The sequence below is a fragment of the Pygoscelis adeliae genome, unplaced genomic scaffold, assembly GCF_000699105.1.
Source record: "Pygoscelis adeliae isolate BGI_AS28 unplaced genomic scaffold, ASM69910v1 Scaffold289, whole genome shotgun sequence".
In the NCBI taxonomy this organism is placed as follows: Eukaryota; Metazoa; Chordata; class Aves; order Sphenisciformes; family Spheniscidae; genus Pygoscelis; species Pygoscelis adeliae.
Window position 1 is genome coordinate 273922 of NW_008825499.1, and position 14218 is coordinate 288139.

At 49.0% G+C, this 14218-nt stretch overlaps 1 protein-coding gene across 1 annotated transcript; it reads left to right on the plus strand.

Moving 5' to 3' along the window:
- The first annotated feature begins 257 nt into the window (after nucleotides 1-257).
- CHRNB3 (cholinergic receptor, nicotinic, beta 3 (neuronal)) lies at nucleotides 258-13379 on the plus strand. Its single transcript, XM_009331506.1, has 6 exons — nucleotides 258-309; nucleotides 3965-4116; nucleotides 5171-5215; nucleotides 10281-10390; nucleotides 10616-11498; nucleotides 12853-13379. The coding sequence occupies exons 1-6, from the start codon at nucleotides 267-269 to the stop codon at nucleotides 12985-12987; spliced, it is 1368 nt and encodes a 455-aa protein (XP_009329781.1). The 5' UTR covers nucleotides 258-266; the 3' UTR covers nucleotides 12988-13379.
- The last annotated feature ends 839 nt before the right edge of the window (nucleotides 13380-14218 follow it).

Genomic DNA, 14218 nt, shown 5'->3' on the forward strand with positions numbered 1-14218 from the left:
CCACCACAAACAAATCAGTCAGAGTTTAGGACCCAGAGCCCTGTTTTAAGCTTACGGGATGTGACAGCTGACTGAAAATCAATGAAGTGTGATTTACGGAGCGTCATAATGAGGCAAGATATGGCTCAAAAGGTGCTGTCTTGCCTTGCAGACTCAATTATCCGCCTTGATTTTTAACTAGATTCTTTTAGTCCCCTACTAGGATGAGACCGATTTGCTTATGAAAACAAAAGATCAGATTTAAAGGAAAAGCCACGGTGGTGCCCATGCTTTGCCTAGTGCTTTTTGCGCTGTGTCTGAGCCGCTCAGGTAAGTGCGATTTCTTCTTCTTCCAAGCCGAGCTGCAGATGTTCAAGATTTTTTTTCTGCTGGCCAGTTAGCTGCTGCTTGCTGGGACAAGGTAGATGCCGGCTTCCCTTGGTCCTCTTCTTAACACTGTCTGACTAGCAAAAGAGGGTTGTATCAGCTGCTGCCTTTGTATTGCAACCACAGCCAGTTTGGCAACAAGGTTTTAATAACTGGGGTGAGGGGGTGGTCGCTGGGTAGAAGTTAAAAAAATCCTAAGCTCAACTCTGACTGCTAAAGGGAGTTATGGGAGGATCTCCATCACCAGGAGGAAGACTGAAATGCTTCAGACGAGCTAATGAAAGGCTAGGTGTCCTTGTCTGTATTTCTTGGGGTGTTTTGCACGTTTGTTTAGCAGACTCCCTACCCCTGCACTCCTGCTCCTGTGCCTGGGGGGAACAGCTCCTGGCACGGACCGCAGAGAGAAACAGGAACCTGGGGGAGAGGGGAGATGGCAAATGGTGCTCAGTTACTTATACGGGTGGTAACCTGCCAGGGAGCTCCCCAACTTTTGCCTTCTCTGCGCACCATATGGCAAATTCAGGGATGCATCTGTCCTACGGCTGCTTCTTGGTTTTTTCAAAGGCAGTGCTACTTTTTTCAGTGTTTTCTCCATGGCTTTATCCAACTTAATCATCAGGCGGGGCTTGATCAAAGGAGGTGTTAGGCTATTTTTTCTGCTTGATATGTCTTTCTTCTCATTAAAAACTGCTTTTAAGCTGTCCTCCTGCAAGTACTGAGGCTGTCTTAAAAGGGCACCAATCTTGTTCCTTCTGGCTTTCTTCTTTGTGAGACTTCTCAAGGCTTTTTCACTCTTTTCTGTGGCTTCCCCAGCAGCTGAGAATCAACACATCCAGACCCAAAACCAGCTTTACCACCTCTTTGCTATACCCTCTTGGAGCATTAGGGCCCTTGGACTTCATGTGTGGTATGGGCTGTGAAATGGCACCATTTTCCTATGAGGGAGTTCATACACAGCCACGGACACTGTGCCCATGGGGTATGTGGTTGCGTATGTGAGTGGAGGGAGTTATACTCAGACAAACCCAGAGCAATGCATTCCAGCATTAAGACAAAGCCGGTTTTGATCTGCATGTTTTGGGGTTGTGGATTTTTTCTGTTCAATGGCGTTCCCATTAAATCTCCTGTGTTTAACAACCGCACACCCCTATGAGCCTCCTGAAGGGAAAGTGAAAGGGCTGGGAGCTGGGGTCTCTGCAGACACTCTTACGTGTCAGTGGAGTGGACCACTGAGGTTGTGGGTAGTGAGAGGGGAGAAAGATGTTCTTTCTGTTCCTTTGGTTGCGGATGCAATGCCTGTCTGGCACATTTGGGCAGGCAATCCAGTTTCCTAGGACAGACCCCAGACTCTGTCCCCCATTTGCTGCGGTGGAGCTAGCGTTAGCCCTAGCGTGAGAATAAACCCTGGAGCAAGCAGAAGGAGCATTTGTGGCTTCCCAGTTGCTAACAGCAGACCTCAAAGGCTTGTGACAAAGCGGCAAGACACAGGGTGGCCGCAGAGGCTGCTATGAACTGTATTGACAGCTGCATAAGCCCTTCCCTGGCTGTGGAGCAGAGCAGGTGGAAAGGAGTGTGAAAGCTCCCTCTGACTAGCTAGCCTCCACCTCCCCAGGGTTTGGTAACCCCACCACAACTGCACGTCCAACAACTGAGGACAAGCACAGCCTGTGCTAGAACATCTGACAGTAAAGTAATTGTTATCCTGTGAGTGACAATCATTAGGCTTCAGAGTTTACAGCTTCTCAAAGAGGAATGGGCATTTGCTGTGGCTGGAAGTGGTGGATGACAGAACTGTTTGGACCTTGTGCTATCCTGAGACAATCCAGACTGCACTAGGGAACAATTTTGTCCAATGGGGAGCTCTGGCATGGGAACAGGTTTTTGCTTCAGGCAGTCCTTCAGCTGTGCTGCTTCCTGCCAGGTCTACCCCTGCCCGCAGCCTCACATAGACCCCACCGAGGGAGAGGAGGCTGCACGGCCTGTTTCGCCCAGGAGATGGGTAGCAGCTGCAGGGGGAAGAGGACATGGACAGGGATAGTGGTGTATCCTTTCCTCTGTGCATGTGGCAGAGCATTACCCTCTACCTCTGGTTTTCTTTCTGGAGGGGCTGCTGGGCTCAGATGCCCTTTCCTCTCTCCCCATGGTGCAGGGACCCTGCTGGGGGCTGCCTTACCTCTGATGTTTGCTGCACAATGTGTGTGAGACCCTCAGCTGTGCCCCCCTGCCAGGGCTCTCCCATCACCTGGTCCTTGCACCATCCTTTGGCCGCGACCCTCTGCCTGCAGACCCGTCCTGCACCTAATGGATGGCAATCCACGCACAGGTGTCCTGCTCACACTGGGGCTGGGCAGGGCACGGGTGGTGAGGGGACAAGGTGGGCCCCGGGCAGTGCCTTGTGAGGTCCCCTTTGACTGCTGGCACAGCAATATTGGCTGTGACCCCCGTGGCACAGGGCCGACCAGCTTGAGCTCCTTTTTCCTCCATGGTGCCTTTGAAGAGAGGTGAAATCCTTCTCATCCTTGGGTGTTGTGTGTGTGCACAAGGGAAGAGGTGGAGGTCATGTCAGGACCTCAGCATCACGGAGAGTGGGGCTGGCATTTGGGAAAGGATGGAGGGTCTGAACTGCCCTGCCCCTTTCATGGTAGCAGGGGGAAGGGGGAGCGTGGTGACAGGGACCGGGAGAGTCCCAAGTCTTGCAGGTACAGACTATGATGGCTCCGTGCTTGGTTGCGGGCCGACCTGGCCCTGGCTGCATCATCCAGCTCCTCCTGCTGCCAGATGAGCTCTTTTTGCTTTTCGCTCCGCCGATGCTGTTGCCCACCCAACCCACCCCCCCAACTGGGAGAATTCAGCTTTCTCAACGATTTGCTGCTATCCCCTGGTTGACCCCAGAAGGAGGATTCATTTCCAAGTGCTGCATGAGGCTCCCTCAGATCTGGCCTACAGGCCCTGTAGCTTCCAGCGAGGAAATCCCACTGCCCTGATCCTTGTGCAGGGCAGCCTCCGACTCAGAGAGGCCATAGAAACCGACCAAGTGCAAGTGAAATCCCTGGGCCTGGAAATGCCCACAGTGTATTGCTGCTGTTTCTGGCTGCAAGCCAGCCAGCCAGGGATTGCCCCACAGTGACCAGATTTCCCCTGTGGCCCCAGCTCTCTGTGGTACACCACAGGTATCTGAAAAACTAGAGCTCTTTCTCAGGGTGGCATTTATCAGGCTGGATATTTACTACTCGGGAATGAAAGAGAGCACCTGATGGTCTGAGCCCGTGGATCTTCTAAAGAATAATAAACAAGAAAGACTGGACAAGTACGTTGACTCAAGACAAAAAGGCCACAGTCCTTTTTGTCCAAAAAGTCATCACTGCTCTGGTCTGATGATTTTTTTGTGTGTGAGTTGGGCTTTGGCTGTCTTGCCTTCCCCTCCCATCGCCCTGGCTCTATTGAGAGTCTGTGCATCTGAATTCCTACAGATTTTACTGACAAGAGCTGCCCAGAGGCGAATTTGTCTCACATCATCGCTCTGCCTCACTTCTTCAGGTCATGCTGTTCTCCACATCTGCTTTCCGGCACGGCCCCACTCTCTGTTGCTCTTTTCCAGATGTGGCTGCCTTCAGTTCAATCGCTGAAAATGAGGACGCACTCCTCAAGCACTTATTTCAAGGCTATCAGAAATGGGTCCGCCCCGTGGAAAACTCCAATGACACCATCAAAGTCCTTTTTGGATTAAAGATATCACAGCTTGTGGATGTGGTAAGTGTTGTGTTGGGCTTTGTAGAACATCCCTTCTTTTATAGACAGTCGTGCATCCACCTGGGAGGGCTGGTGATGCTGTTGGCTTTTGCCTCCTGACACATGAAATGGTGATGGTCAGGCAACGAAATGCTAAGCGTGGTGCAGTGCTGGTGATATGACCTCCTGCCCCACACATGGCACGGGCCGTAAGACTCATTCGTTTTGCAGCAAACCTGAAGGTCCTTTTTTTCCCCACTGTTCTCAAGGGATAAGGCCTCATTGCATCAGGTGTTAATCGAACAGTCCGTGCCAGACAGTCCCTGGCCCCTACATTTGCCATTTAATGACAAGGCAGCTATGGGACAGGGGTGAGGAAGGGTAGAGCTGGTTGGATATTGTTCACTCTAAGCAAGCTTATATCCAGGCCAAAGGCAGCTCATATCTTGACCCAGCTGGCCACTCAGATATGACACTAGAGACAAAACAGATAATCCCATGTTTTTGCCCACATGGAAAGTATCCCTTCCCTTTCCTCTCCATCACTGCAATGCACAGTGGAATTTGCACAGGGTCCAGAGGTACCCACAAAACCGTGTGCTCCTCACATCCCCCGGCCCCTAGCAGTGTCCCCTTGTGCTGCGGAAGGCAGACTCTAATTTTGTGCTTTATTTACATATTCAGGACAATGTTTCAGCTTGTATCTTCCCAAACTCAGTCCAGGCCGAGCAGTATGGGGAGATGAGCCATCCTGTGAGCCCACAACCATGTGTGTCCTGACCCCACTTGCTGGCTGAGCCCTGCTGCCTCCCTGCTCCTTGGCATCTAATTCCTTCAGGCTGCTGTGAAATGCCAGACCTCGGTTTTCCAGCATCAGGAGCTCCCAGCGAGAGCAGGGACAGCACCTAGGAAGTCAGTTCACTTCCCCCAACAGTGACTGAAGAGCCCAGGCCCATAGGGAAACAGGACCATAGGGATCTCCTCCGCTCAGCACAGGGCTGGACTCTGCAGGCACAGGGTCTGTCTCCGCTGGCTGTTTTGGTATTGCAATACTCTCTACCTTGTGTCACCGTAGGATGAGAAGAATCAGCTGATGACAACCAACGTGTGGCTGAAGCAGGTAAATAAGACCAAATCAGACCTCTCCTTTGAGTGCGGGGCTGCTGAGCTGAGCGGCCATCCGAGCTTGCTGCCCACTGTGTCATCCATCCCCTTTCGTGATGCCGAGTGGCCAGACAAAAGCAGCACCATGTTGAAAAACTTGCCTGAAGTTTTTACTTTACTCTTCTCACTTCAGCAAATGCATAAAGGGGCAGAAAGGCAGGCAGGTGGCCCTTTAGGAAATAGGGTATCCTCTTCTCCTGGCCTGCGCCCCAGCTATGCACTCAAGCCAGCTGTATTTCAGGGAAGCAACATCCCCTGATACTGCAGTGGCTGTTCCTGGGATGCTGTGTGTGCCCTGAGGGACTATCCTGTTTCAGACTTAGAGGGCACGCAAGTACTGCCTCTCTTGCCCAAGTGAAGACTGGTGCCTTGGGCGGATGGATTTCTCCTTCAGCATAAGTAAAGAGAAAGAAAAGGCCAGCATGTTACACACACACACACACACACACACCCACTACTGAAATGCTGTCAGGAGCTTGCAAGAATTTAAGAAAACGGTAGTGATCATCCAAGAAATTAGTGTCTTGGAAGTCCAGAAATGGTAGGTTGCTGAGACACACCAAAACCCAAGCTGACGTAAATCTTGCAAGGAAAATAAAAAAAGCAAGTATCACACACACACACACACACACACACCCCCAGTTAAAATCTGTGGCAAATTAATCAGATGTCTCTAACATAATTGCTTCTGGAAGTGATGATAATTTATACAAATGGGGAAAAGGTGCAAGTTGAACTGTTAGGTCTCCTTTCTTCTTCACTCCTGAAGAACACTGCATTTGGTTTAGATTACATTGCACCAATTTATTGACCTTGTGACAATCATTTTAAGTCTCTCAGCCATGTGAGAATCTGTAAACATGTCAGCTGATCCTAGGCAGAGGACATAAACCCAAGCCATGCTTGAAATGATGCCATGGGAAGTGGTTCCCAGAGGTCGCTGGGCTGGTGGAGGAGAAATGCCACTCAGTTTTTGTTCTCAGTCTGGTACCTGTAGTGCTGCAGTGCATGTGAGCTTCTGAGTGGAGCAGGACCCCTAAAGGCCGTATGGACATTATATGCAAAGATGGTCTCTCCCTTTAAGAAGGAGAAGTTCAGACTTCTCCTTGCTGCAGGGAGGGCAGGAGTTTCCCCTTTTGCTGGGGAAATTTGTGGCTGGTCTGAATCCAACTGCTGAGAGCCTGCCCTGAAAGAGCTGCGGTGTTACATTTTCCCCACCTTCAGCTGCAATTGCAGAGACCCTCATGTGCACAGGATCTTGGCTTCCTTACTCTGTTTGAGTAGCCACTTGGGCAGACAGCAGAGCCCTCCTACAAAGGTAACCCCTTGCCCCTGTGTATCCTCTCCCCATTCCCACCCTCTCTCCTCGCAGACTGCAGCACCCACCTCCCCCTGCAGGTCCAAGCCCTGCAGTCTGCAGGTGTGAAATCAACCCACTTCACCCTCCTCATTCTCTGTGTTCCTGCAAGTGTCCCCAGAAATATTTTACAGCCTTTTGCAACCTTTGACAGAATATTCCTGAGTCTGACCATCTCCTTCTTCACAGAGAAGACTTGGCTGCTTGCTTCATCCAGGACAGCAGTCTCCTATGCCCTGGGACAGCCTTCATCCCTCTGGCTGGGTGACATCTTCACCCAGGTTACAGTGACTGCAGAAGAGAGGGACGTGAAGTATTGACTCACATTAGCAGGCCAAATGCAAGTCCAGGCTGCCCAAGGGCATTAAGCCTCAGATGTTAATGCAGACAGACACCTACTGATCCTCTCTCCATTGCTGCATGAACCTGTGTGGGGACATTTCAGGTTAGCCCATCCACGCAGAGCACCCTGATTGTATTGCAGCATTAGCCTCCCCAGAGTCATAGCCGGGAGCCTGTGTCATCACTGTTGCCGTGGGAAATCAGGTTGTGCTGCAGGTTACTCCAAACATGCTGCAAGAGGTAGAGACATGCCACCATCCTCTCATTGCCTCTTGGGTGTGGGGGAGGATGAGGGTGAGGGGAAGCCACTTTGCCTGATCCTTCTGCCTCATGCCATGGCTAAAAGAAGGACCTACCCAGGAGTCTGCACTATGGACATGCTGATTTCTCTGGAGGTCTTTGGAGACTGTGCTCAGATATTAGCCAGGGCAGCTCCCTAGGGTAACTCAGCACTGTGATTTTCAGAATTGCTGAGCTGGGTTCTCACTAGTTGATAGCGTTTCCATCACCCCTTCTCCATCTGAGGGGCTAAGAACTTCAAGGCCCAAATGAAATGGGAGCAGAATTCCCAAAGAGAGCAGAAAATAAGTGAGACACAGGCTCTGATTTTCACAGATGTAGATGCCCTCAGGAGGTCAGGCTGAGCACTAAATACCTGTGGCCTGACCCGGCTGTCCTGCTTTGGGAATCATGCAGTCCCATAGGCTTAGTGTGAACTGGTCCCATGTGCAATCCAGTGCTTAGGGGATTATTAGAGTGCATAAGCACAACAGCTAGGAAAAGGTCCATAAAACTAAGCAGAATTAGAATAATTTTTCCTTTTGGGTAGGGAAAAGTGAAAAACACTAGAACAAACCAGAACTCTCTACTGACAGAGACCCTGTCCATGTGCAGGAGCTGGGGAGGTCAGGGAAGTCTGGTCCTAACCCTGCGTGTGTAAGGTTGAGGGGGAATCACAATCATAATTTCTCTGCCAAGAGTCTGGCTTTTCTTAGGTGAGCAAAGATTAAATCCAAGGATTTTCTTTTTTTTACCTCAACCATCCAGATGCTCAAGATGGTGGGACTTGGTGATGTGCATGCAGGCAGACACACAAGGTGCAATGGAGCTTTTAGTGGTTGCTGAGAAAGTATCTGGGTTTGGACAAGCTATGGAGTCTACTAGGAAGGGTTGAGAATCTGGGTCCAGTGTATCTTGGTCCGCTTGCTGTAGGTTAAACACTTGAGTGACAGCCCAGAGATGGGAATTTGGCAGAACTGGAGGAAGGGGAGAGCAATGGGAGGGTCTGGAGCAGCTTGGAAGAAAGGGAGAAGAGAGAAAAGGGCCCTTTGCATCTGCCGCTACAGTTTGTGTCAGCATAGCCCATAGGGAGATTCCTGTTTTAAACTGCTCATCCTCAAAGTCTGCACACAATCTATTTTCTGCTCTAGTAAGAAGACATGCAACCATTTGCCTTCCAGACACGAAAGAGCACTTTAGCTGGGAGAGAAATCAATGCAGGGCATGGGGGAGGGAGGAGTATTGCAGATGCAGCAAATAACCCAGGCCAAGGGGCTGCTCCAGTTCAACTCCAGAGGGATGATTATATCTCCAGGTGGCTCAGGGTATTTGCTTCCGTTGTGTTAGTGCAGGCTATGAGCTGACTAGTGTTGGCTGCTGCTGTCGGCCCTGACTATCCCCTTGCATAACAGGAATGTTTCCATCCTAAGCCCCCTTGCACCTATTACAGGAGGTGTCCAGGGCACATGTGAGTCTGTGCCCACGTAAAAGCCCAGGCTGCTGGAAACATCTGGTAGTCACCTGTCCACCAAGAAAGGTTCACGCTAAAAATGGTGTGCTCTGTCCCTGCTGCTGAGGCTAAAAGCAGCAATGACCCCCTTCTTTTTCTACATCTGAAGAGGTCCCATCCCTCCTTCAGCAGCAGGAGGAGCCAGGGGTGGAGGGCTGTGCCTGACTGCTGACACCAGCCGTTTGGACAGCTCAGAGAGTGGGTCCATAACTCTTCTGGTGCAGGTAGTGGGGCCATTAATCCTGCCTTGGTACCAGCCTGGGCAACTGCCTCCTTTGCTTGCACCTTATGCCAGATTTTTGGAGGGGGTCTACCAGCCACCTGCCCATGACCTTGGGCCCTATCCCTTCCCTGCACCTGGAGGAGGAAGATGCTTGTTCTCACTGTCTGTGTTTAGGTCTCTACTGAGGCTCTGGGTTGCTGTCACACTGTAAAGGACTGCAATAACAAGTGTCTGTAGGTATAGCTGTGAAAAGCATGTGGAATCAAGGAAGTAAAAGGGGAGCAGTATGGCAGGAGAAGAAGCAGAGAATATTGCATTTTGGGTCGTCCTTAAGTCATGGAGGAAATTGCCCAGAGAAGGCTGCGGCCCCCACATCCCTGGGGAGCTCTTAGTGCTGGAGTTTAATGGAAAGTCGTTCATCTTCTGCTTCTTGGTATTGACTAGTCTACAGCTCTTGCTTTCTTTTGCTGCTATTCCCGCGGGCAAGTGAAAACCTCCATCAATAATGAACAGGATCAGAGAGCTGTTTTTCCACTGCATCTCTGTGGAAACCTCCAGGTTGCTAGAGCCACTTTGGTAGGATCTCCCCATCTGAAAAAACAAAAAGAGGAGAGAAAAATTATTATGGAGTTCAGTATGATGAAAATGGACAGGACTCCTCCTGATTTTGCTTTTTTAGTGTTATCTCTTCAGGATTGTAACCAAATGCTTTACAGTAGCATCGTATTATTTTTCCTGCAATAGTGTACTCGTCTTTCTGATGAAAGAACAATGATTTGGTTTGCAAGGATAGTATACAAATAATAGGTGGTGTATTCCGTTCACTGAAAAAAGCCAGGTCTCCACTGAAAAGTAATTAAAGGCCACCTCTCTGTCACTTGGGTAGTAGTAGCCATGCCAGCTGGCTCTTCCATGAAGTCAGTGCCAGCCAAAAACACCGTGGGCTGGTTCTCAGAGGGAAGAAGAAGTGCCAAACCCAAGGGAAGTGCCTCCTTCCTTCTGGACTACCATCAGGTGCGCTGGGCAGGGTGGTGAGTGAAAAGAGACTCAAGTGCTCTCCAGGAGTGCCTGCCTTGGGGTTGCCTGCAAAGGGGTGGGTTGCTGGGGCCCACCTGTGGCTGGAGGGGTAGCGCTTGTGGGGATTAGCATTTCCCAGCCATGGCTGCTTGCCATCCTCTCCGCCGCTGAGCAGTCTTACACCAAGTTCTGCCCATTGTGCAGTGCAATGCAGTCCCTCTGAGGCAGGTGGTGGGAGGAGGAATGAGGCTGTTGTGTATGAGTGGGCAGAGGACTCTTCTGGCTTGTTACAGGAGTGGATCGACCACAAGCTCTCCTGGAATCCGGAGGAATACGGTGGGATCACTGCCATCCGTGTCCCCTCTGAGTCTCTGTGGCTTCCCGACATTGTTTTGTTTGAAAAGTGAGTAGCATGGCTCCTTGTTCCGGGCTTAGGCCAGAGCTTGGGCAAGGCATGTCAGCCACCATGAAGCTTGCGTGTGCTGTCAGAAGGCTGCTTCTTTAGGCAGTATGAACATTGGCTTCCCTTGTGCTCCCAGTGATGGGTAGAAAGTAGAGCTGTGAGGGGGTAGGACTGGGGCAAACTTAGTCCTGAACTTGGTGCTGTTTCTTCCTGTCCAATTCCCAGTGCTGATGGACGTTTTGAAGGATCCCTGATGACCAAAGTCATAGTGAAGTACAATGGAGTGGTGACCTGGACGCCACCGGCCAGTTATAAGAGCTCCTGCACGATGGATGTGACCTTCTTCCCCTTCGACAGGCAGAACTGCTCCATGAAGTTTGGGTCATGGACGTATGATGGCAGTATGGTGGACTTGATTTTAGTGGATGAAAATGTGGACAGGAAAGACTTCTTTGATAATGGGGAGTGGGAGATCTTAAACGCCAAAGGTATGAAAGGCAACAGGAAAGATGGGCTGTATTCTTACCCATTTGTCACTTACTCCTTTGTGTTGAGACGCCTTCCGCTGTTTTACACTCTTTTCTTAATAATCCCTTGCCTGGGATTGTCTTTTCTAACTGTCCTGGTGTTTTACCTGCCTTCAGATGAAGGAGAAAAGCTTTCACTGTCTACCTCAGTTCTAGTCTCCCTCACTGTTTTCCTTTTAGTGATTGAGGAAATAATCCCTTCTTCTTCCAAAGTCATCCCTCTGATCGGTGAGTATCTGCTGTTCATCATGATTTTTGTGACCCTCTCCATCATCGTGACTGTGTTTGTTATCAACGTCCACCACCGCTCCTCAGCAACTTACCATCCCATGGCTCCCTGGGTTAAAAGACTCTTCCTCCAGAAGTTGCCTCGGCTGCTCTGCATGAAAGGCCATGTAGATCGTTACTCCTTCTCAGAGACTGAAGAAAAGGAAACCACCTTGAAATCAAAGCTCCTGGGGAAGCAGAAACACAAGCAAGCAAAAGACGGAGAGAAAATTGTTATTGCCTTTCTGGAGAAGGCAGCCGACTCCATTCGATACATTTCCAGGCATGTTAAAAAGGAGCATTTCATCAGACAGGTAGGTGAAGGGAGGGCAAGCAGGGATCACAGTTCCCTTGACAGCAATGGCTTCCAAGCTCTTACCTTTTCTGCATGCCTTTCCCTTTGCCTCTTCCTCCTGCTCTCATCTGAGACATGTCTTGGGAGCTTCCCCTGCTTGATAAATGACATGTTTTTTTGGAAAACGCCATTGCTTCAAGGAGAACTGTATTGTGCTGTGAGAGTCCCTACTCTTCACAGATGCAGGAGGCCACAGCAGCATCTCCTGGAGGAATTCCTGTTTTGGGATTATTTGAATAATCTTGTCCTGCTTAAGTTGGGGATAGACATGAATCTGGAAAACCTCCAAACTGTCACATGCTCTGAGATTGTATCTTTCACAATACTTAGAGGCAGGCAGGCTCTACGGCAGGTGCTAGGTCTCAGTCCTGGCCTCCCAGCGACTATACACAGTGTAGCTGCCCTGTTTTGAGTGGAGGTCTTCTAGGTTTTCACTAACATCATTTCAGATTAGTCCCTAACTACGACCTTTCTCCTTCTCCCAACAATCCACCTGGCTATTAAAATAGCAAATTACTGTGTGCATAAACAATGCATCTCATGCGAGGGTAGGACAGCAGAGTGATGCACCTGGCAGCATATGGAAAGAGAAAAACTTCTGTTAGCAAAAGCTAACAGAAAAGCAAAACCCTCCTAGCAAAAGTCATGGCTTTGTTCAAACTGTGCTGAGAGGACTTCAGCAGAAAGATGAACAGTAAATTAAACATGCAGTATGTGAGCATATAGTGTCCATGACTGAAGACTTCTGTTTGAAGCTGAAATAATTTTTAATAAAAAAAGTCCCTTGAATTGCTTTTATAAATAGCTCTTTTGTGTGTGCAGGGTTGTGCTAGTTCTCACAATGCAAAAGCCCTCTCCTGAATGCACACAATCTGAGCCAACAGAGCACTTAAGCAAACACAAGCCAATGGGACCACTTGTACTGGAAGCAATGTCTGAGTCAAAGTGCTGTGCTAGAGCCAAGTCCTGGCACTTCAAGGGAAATGCAGTTCTGCAAAAGGAAACCCAGTTCATTATAAAGCCATCTTCAAGCTTGAGTCTGTAAACTTTCACATATGCACTTAGCTAAAAGCTTTTGCACAGGCTGAAAGAAGTCTGATTACCATGTTCGTAAAACTATGGAATTGTTTTGGTGTTTTGAGTGACTCGCAGCTATGGGTGCTGAAAAGGTGATCCATGTCAGTTTTAGGATACAGCACACTACAGACTTCTAATTTTAGAAACAGATTTTTGGAGCTGAAATATATGTAGCCGTGTCAATGAAGTACTGGGCTCATTACTGTTTCTGTTTGTTCTCCCTCTCTCCTTCCCAGGTTGTCCAAGACTGGAAATTTGTAGCTCAAGTCCTGGATCGGATCTTCCTGTGGTTATTTCTGGCAGTGTCAGTGACGGGTTCAGTTCTCATCTTTACCCCTGCGTTACAGATGTGGCTGAACAGCACTTTGTAGAAAATGCTCCCACAGTAGCATACAACAAGTACAATGCCAAGGGATGGTGGTGCCTTCGAGCTTGGTCTCTGTTGTACAGGATGGGAAGCAACAGCAAGGAGGGAAGGTGATGGTAACAGCGGGCATTGACTAGTGCTTTCTATCTTCATACAACTCTACCAGTTACAGATTTGGCTGAGGTCAGAGAAGGGCTTGGTGCGCAGCTGAGTCCCAAAGTGAATTGGTCTTGCACAATTGGGTTATAAGTATTTTGCTAGTAGCTTGATGATATTACAATAAAAGCCAAGATTATTAGTTAGAATTGGAAACAGTACTTCTGGCACAATGATTATACTTAAAAGGCAGATCTGTCAGTTAAAATGCTACTTTATAAAAGAAGTTATAGTAGGAACGCAAATCAGCACTCAGTTTATCTACATTTCTAAGTAAAAACCACAAAGTCTCTACAGATCGCTTTTGCATGTGTCAGAACTGGCAATGGCACAGCATGTGCATCAGAAAAAGTACAAATACCTTTCAGATGGGATGTTCAAAACCTTGACTCTGTGGCCTCACCTTGCTGCAGGATCCGCTCAACAGTGGCAGAATTTACCACTCTGCCCACCTGCTACCAGCCTTTATGGCATGCACACTGCATCTCTCCTCTTGGCCGCCAGGAAGCTTACAAGGTGTTACCCTCTTTTCAGTATTATTTGCAATTTTGCCTGCTGCTCTGTAATGTACCAAAAAGCTTAACAAGTAAGGATTTTCCCCATGCTCTGCATTTAGAAACTATGATTCCTGCACCGGCTTGTTCACAAGACAAGTGGAAGTGGAAGATCACCTGAAGCATATTGCATGGAGAAAGGTGGCTACGCTACTCCATAAGGCGACAGTGATCTTCCTAAACAGTTCAGTTGGAGGGGAGCTGCAGACATTGTTTTCAGCAAATTAAACTTGTGGTTGGTGCAGAAGTGGAGTTTCTCCTGAGAGCTGTGGGGTGGGCTGGCTACTGGGAAGATGTATCTTTGGGTGTTGGCTTGTTCATGTTTCCCAGGCAATTCATTCAATTTCATTCCTTTGATTCATTTAAATGGGACCCTTCTGCATGATTAGAAATACCTCTTAAAAGTGTAAATGAAAGAAAATGCACAGGTGAAGCTCTCACCACTTTTGCTGGGCAGTGGTTTGCCAACATGGAGTGCTTTAGAAAATCCCATTCAGAATTTGCAGAGGTTTTCAAGGCCAGCAA

Bases quoted from the DNA above. Each gene is read 5' to 3' on its own strand.
- CHRNB3 (XM_009331506.1), top strand. From the start codon at position 267: ATGCTTTGCCTAGTGCTTTTTGCGCTGTGTCTGAGCCGCTCAG. The intron at 10,391-10,615 runs GTGAGTAGCATG...TCCAATTCCCAG, and splicing joins GACATTGTTTTGTTTGAAAA to TGCTGATGGACGTTTTGAAG. The intron at 11,499-12,852 runs GTAGGTGAAGGG...TCTCCTTCCCAG, and splicing joins AGGAGCATTTCATCAGACAG to GTTGTCCAAGACTGGAAATT.